The following is a 6329-nucleotide window of genomic DNA, read 5'->3' as shown; positions in this document are numbered from 1 at the left end:
ATATGTATATGTATATATATGTATATGTATATATATATATATATATAAACTACTACTTACTACTTTGCTAATATCCCTACTTTGCCGTTTTCACTTATCGCGGGGCTTCAGGGTATGGCTCCCCCGCGATAAACGAGGATCTACTGTATATGAACCTTCTCTGAAGTGCCTCACACAAGGCTTACCTCTGGTGGCTCCATAAGAAAAAGAGCCACTATGATGCCCAGCTGCAGCAGTATGAGGAGGAAGGCAATGATCAGCTGAGCACAGGCAGACATGAAGCGAGGCTTCTTTGTACAGATCTTCTTCTTGCTTCCTGCCAGGATCCGAGCGATGCGGTTTGTCTGGAGTCACAGACAAATCATCGTTAGGACAAACTACATTTACCAAACATGCTGCATCTATTTCTTGCCATTTGCTTTTAGTATTTCTACACTCTAGTCACTGCATTTATTATATATTTGTAATGAAAAACCCCAACTCATTTCCAGTGAAGACTTTACTGCAATTTCATCACAACATTCCTTATCTAGTTCTCACCTTAGTGACAAGAGCAGAGTAGCTCATGGCAGGTGACAGGCCGATTCCCAGTCGTTGGAGGTAGCAGTGGATGACATGGGGCTTTGCTATGAGGGTAAAGGTGCACAGGTATCCAAGGCAGATCCCTGCTAGAATAATGTAGCACAGCTCCCTGCTGGAGGATTTCACAACAGGGGTGTCCCGAAAACTGAACACACACATTAAACAGGAGTTTCATTAGTGAAGACAAATAAAATACACCAGAAAGAATTTAAACATGCAGGAATTCAGAAAGCGATTTGCTACCGGATGAAGACCGCAGTGACAAAGAACGTGGCCATCAGACCGAGACAGGCAAAGACCACAGCAGCTATGGGTTCAGGGTCTCCCCACCGCAGGTACTCCACTGGTATTGGGTCACAACCTGGAGGTAAACAATGTAAATGCATGAAACGGCATTTCTTTAAATAAAACTGGGCAAAACTCTTGTTTCAAAGTAAGGAAAGTTGTATAATTGAATAATTTAAAATCTTTCTTTTTTGTTAACAATGGGGCACTTTTGACATTTAACAGCAGGTTTTCTTATTTTGTTTTCCCCTCACCGTTTTATACTTCTCTTAAACATTTTTACATTGCTTCATCAACTCGAGTGCACAAAGGCTTTCAGTGTCCAGTAAAACAAGCAACAGATAAAAGTTGGAACATATGCTCAATAATCATTTGGGTGACCAGATGTTGTACAGTATGTCTGAAGCAGAAGGTTGTATGTGCTAACAGCTCGTCATTAAAATGCTATGAATTTAGTTTAGTTGTACACAAGTTAGAAGAAGACTGTGGAGGTTCTGGGTATAGAGCACTATTAGCGCTCCCTTTTGTACAAATGTAAAATAACTCCACAACGTCAAATTAACACTAGTATTCTATAATAAATGTTAAAATATACTCCTTAGATGCTTCTTCTTCCATTTGTGTCTTAACACCTCCAGTAATACCTCATCAATTATTCTGCTCTTTTTATATCTCCCTTATCTCCCCACTTCTTTTTCCGTCCTACCTTGTCCCCTAATTCTCACTCCTCCATTTCCGTCTTCTTCACTGGTAAAAAGATAAGGTGTCATTAATTAAAGGGACAGTTCCAATTACTTCCTAGTTTAATGATAGTAGATGCTATCTGCCTGATTTTCTGAATGCAGATTTTTGTCTTGGACTTTTTATTCCCATTTTTATATTGCTTCACAAAGATGCATGCACTTGTTGCAAGCCTGTTAGTTCAGCATGGCAATATGAAAAGAGAAGATGAGAACAGAGCAGTCATTATAGATTTAAGTGCTTTAACACAGACAGCAAAGTTTATTAAATCGGCGATGTGATTAGGTCGACAGGAATACACCACTGCCTTTTTGTTAAGTACAGGAGCCAAGAGGATTGAAAAAGGACAAAGATATAATGTCAGGCAGCAGAATTTTGCACACTTCCACTTAAAGTGCACTTTATAATATGCACTGAACAAAAATATAAATGCAACACTTTAGTTTTTGCTCCCATTTTTCATGAGCTGAACTCAAAGATCAAAAACATTGTTAATACAACAGGCCTTTATCTCTCATATTGTTCACAGATTTATGTAAATCTGTGTTAGTGAACACTTCTTTGCTGAGAAAATCCACCCCCCTCACAGGTGTGTCATTTCAAGATGTTGATGAGACAGAACGATTAATGCACAAGTGTGTCTTAGGCTGACCACAATAAAAGGCCACTCTAAAATGTGCAGTTTTATCACACAGCACAATGCCACAGATCTCGAAAGTTTTGAGGAAGCATGCAGTTGGTGCATATATACAGTTCCTTCTCAAAAAATTAGCATATTGTGATAAAGGTCATTATTTTCCATAATGTAATGATAAAAATGAAACTTTCATATATTTCAGATTCATTGCACACCAACTGAAATATTTCAGGTCTTTAATTGTTTTAATACTGATGATTATGGCATACAGCTCATGAAAACCCAAAATGCCTGTCCCAAAAAATTAGCATATTTCATCCCACCAATGAAAGACAAGTGTTTTTAATACAAAAAAGGCCAACCTTCAAATAATCATGTTCAGTTATGCACTCAATACTTGGTCGGGAATCCTTTTGCATGAATGTCTGCTTCAATGCGGCGTGGCATGGAGGCAATCAGCCTGTGGCACTGCTGAGGTGTTATGGAGGCCCAGGATGCTTCGATAGCGGCCTTAAGCTCATCCAGAGTGTTGGGTCTTGCGTCTCTCAACTTTCTCTTCACAATATCCCACAGGTTCTCTATGGGGTTCAGGTCAGGAGAGTTGGCAGGCCAATTGAGCACAGTAATACCATGGTCAGTAAACCATTTACCAGTGGTTTTGGCACTGTGAGCAGGTGCCAGGTCGTGCTGAAAAATGAAACCATCTCCATAAAGCTTTTCAGCAGATGGAAGCATGAAGTGCTCCAAAATCTCCTGATAGCTAGCTGCATTGACCCTGCGCTTGATAAAACACAGTGGACCAACACCAGCAGCTGACATGACACCCCAGACCATCACTGACTGTGGGTGCTTCACACTGGACTTCTGGCATTTTGGCATTTCCTTCTCCCCAGTCTTCCTCCAGACTCTGGCACCTTGATTTCTGAATGACATGCAAAATTTGCTTTCATCTGAAAAAAGTACTTTGGACCACTGAGCAACAGTCCAGTGCTGCTTCTCTGTAGCCCAGGTCAGGCGCTTCTTCCGCTGTTTCTGGTTCAAAAGTGGCTTGACCTGGGGAATGCGGCACCTGTAGCCCATTTCCTGCACACGCCTGTGCACGGTGGCTCTGGATGTTTCTACTCCAGACTCAGTCCACTGCTTCCGCAGGTCCCCCAAGGTCTGGAATCGGCCCTTCTCCACAATCCTCCTCAGGATCCGGTCACCTCTTCTCGTTGTGCAGCGTTTTCTGCCACACTTTTCCCTTCCCACAGACTTCCCACTGAGGTGCCTTGATACAGCACTCTGGGAACAGCCTATTCGTTCAGCAATTTCTTTCTGTGTCTTACCCTCTTGCTTGAGGGTGTCAATGATGGCCTTCTGGACAGCAGTCAGGTCGGCAGTCTTACCCATGATTGCGGTTTTGAGTAATGAACAAGGCTGGGAGTTTTTAAAAGCCTCAGGAATCTTTTGCAGGTGTTTAGAGTTACGTCGTTGATTCAGATGGTTAATAGCTTGTTTAGAGAACCTTTTCATGATATGCTAATTTTTTGGGACAGGCATTTTGGGTTTTCATGAGCTGTATGCCATAATCATCAGAATTAAAACAATTAAAGACCTGAAATATTTCACTTGGTGTGCAATGAATCTGAAATATATGAAAGTTTAATTTTTATCATTGCATTATGGAAAATAATGACATTTATCACAATATGCTAATTTTTTTAGAAGGACCTGTATATATATATATATATATATATATATATATATATATATATACTACTGTATTTTTGTCTTGGACAACCAGATCTCGACTCAAGGTTGTCCGGTTGACAACCATGTCAAATAGACATAAATTAATGCTCCCTATCGCTGCAATGGATCTTCGTCATCTGTAAAAATGAAAGTGGGGGGAAAAAAGTTTTCAACTGTCCCGATTGGGGGGGACAGTTCCTGATTTAACCCCCTAACCCCCTCGTTCCGCATACAGTAGAAGGAGGTGACAAGAGTGGGCTGAGCTCACATGTTTATGTCATGTCTGTGTGGGAGGAGGAACACAGAGGGGCTGTTTCATGGAAGAGTCAGGCTACTGTAATAAATCTAATTGGTTGTAAAGTGCACTTTCTCAGTTTTTAGAAATCGTTAAGAGATTTTCTGATAGCACAAACTATCGCAAAGTTAGGGTAATGCAAATGAAGCTTAAAATGTCATTGGCAACATGCTCAAAATAAAATTTAAACCATTTGTTGTTAAAAGTTCTGGTATGCTTATTCATTAACTATGTTTACATGGGCATAAGTAATCGGATTAAACGGCCATTCGGAATAAAAATGCGTTGTAAACACCCCATTCAGATTATTCTGAGCTGATTCAGCTCGATCCGAATGAATTTGTAATCAGAATGAGACGGGTGGTTTATGCTGATTCATAATCTAAACTGTGTGCATGTAAACACTTAATCTGATCATTTTTTTCAGATTATGGAAAACTGACCTGACTGCTCATGTGCGACCTGTCTACCTCACGTATTTCCACCTGGCTAGATGTTAATATGTCGGGGAAGTAAAACTGGTCAGTGAGTGACACATTTCTACTAGAAACTTTGAAAGAGCTCAAAATGATCTGTATCACCTGCAGCTCAGTCAGGGAGTGCAGTAACGTCTCCACCGTCGTTAAAACCGGTCGCAGGTCCATTTTGGACACTGAGGTTTGTTTACGTTCATCAAGGAAGTAGAACTTCTTTGGTGTTTTTTTAAGGAAAGTTTACCACTCAGTACTTCTGTTCTGAATAAAAGCTTGCTGCATGTGAACACTTATGATCGGATTGTGCCCATGTAAACGATACATTCAGATGATTTAATCTGAAAACATTTCAATCCAATCAAAAAAAAATTTGCTCATGTAAACAAAGCTATTGATTCGACTATCAGCCATTGTTTATTAGGTTGAAAATCTTTGATTATTAGATTAAATATTGCTTGGGTAGTGTGTGTGTGTGCGTGCGTGCGTGCGTGCGTGCGTGCGTGCGTGTGTGTGTGTGTACAAAATAACTAAACAAAAACAGATTTTAATGTGTTCTGAGTGTCATCATCATCGAACAGACACGTGCAACTTGCGCATGTGACGAAACTTCTGGTCCTCAAAGGAGACAGCGATGCAGCAGGAGTGCGCTCAGTCTGTGTCTCACGGTGCGAGAGGCTGCTTCTGCTGCTTTAGTTCTTATAATTAAACAATAGTAACGCTAAAAGACGAATATATATATATATATATATATATATATATATATACAAAGTATATAAATAAGGGGTTGAACGACTACATAATTTTTAAACTCTACATCAACATAGTAAAACTCGAGTAGAACTCGAGTACTTGATGACATCATAGGATCTAAAGATACAAAAATAAATAAATAAATAAAACCGCAAAAAAGGCTCAAAACATTGGGAGCGTATAATTTGCTCCTACCATTTATCATACTGCAAATAAATCACAGGAACAACTAAACTATTAGTTTTTATTATTAAGCTGCAAAAGTGAAAGAAACGTGCAGCACGTCAAAAATGAAACTAAAAACAGTGGGGGGGTCGACCACCTCGCACCACCACCAGCTGTGGTGCACATTAAGTTTAGTTTTAGAGATTAATAAGTTTATAGATGTTTTTATAGGTTCAGAAATGAATATTTTTTGCTTTTAGTTTGTGAAACAAGGTCAGAGGAAGCTGGTTCTGGTTCGGTCGATTGGACCCGGTGTTACACCATATTCTGTGACCTACAACAGCAACACCGCCCCCTATGGTCACAATATACGGTGGTCACAAAATATGGTGTAACACCGGTTCGCAACGAGCTCCAAACAGTCAGGAAGTTAATTAATTTTCTGTTTCCTTACGGTAGTTGAACCGGAAGATTAATTTTTAGTAAAATATTTTCATACTATTGATGCATTTCTACCTGTTTGCCAAGACTGGGCCTGCTCTGCTCCATCTGTCTGCTTGGAGGAATCCATTTTGTAGACCGCGCCCGGTGCGGATCACGTGACGCAGTGAAGTAACGGCGACGTAATGACGTCACCACGAATACTCGACGTGACATTTAAAAACTC

The 6329-nt window shown here is 40.1% G+C and overlaps 1 protein-coding gene across 1 annotated transcript in view; it reads right to left on the bottom strand.

Annotated features, from left to right (window-relative positions):
• The window catches only part of grm5b (glutamate receptor, metabotropic 5b), an 80628-nt gene that overhangs the window by 8084 nt on the left and 66215 nt on the right, over positions 1–6329 (bottom strand). Inside the window, exons 11-13 of the mRNA XM_037677370.1 lie at positions 826–943; positions 541–727; positions 186–344 (exon numbers count right to left, since the gene is read on the bottom strand). Coding sequence (XP_037533298.1) covers positions 186–344; positions 541–727; positions 826–943 — 464 coding nt within the window. The remainder of the gene's footprint in view (positions 1–185; positions 345–540; positions 728–825; positions 944–6329) is intronic.

The sequence above is a fragment of the Nematolebias whitei genome, chromosome 6, assembly GCF_014905685.2.
Source record: "Nematolebias whitei isolate Nwh7 chromosome 6, NemWhi1, whole genome shotgun sequence".
Classification (NCBI taxonomy): Eukaryota; Metazoa; Chordata; class Actinopteri; order Cyprinodontiformes; family Rivulidae; genus Nematolebias; species Nematolebias whitei.
Note: the sequence above shows the minus strand (reverse complement) of the source record. Positions and strands in the feature narration are given on the sequence as shown.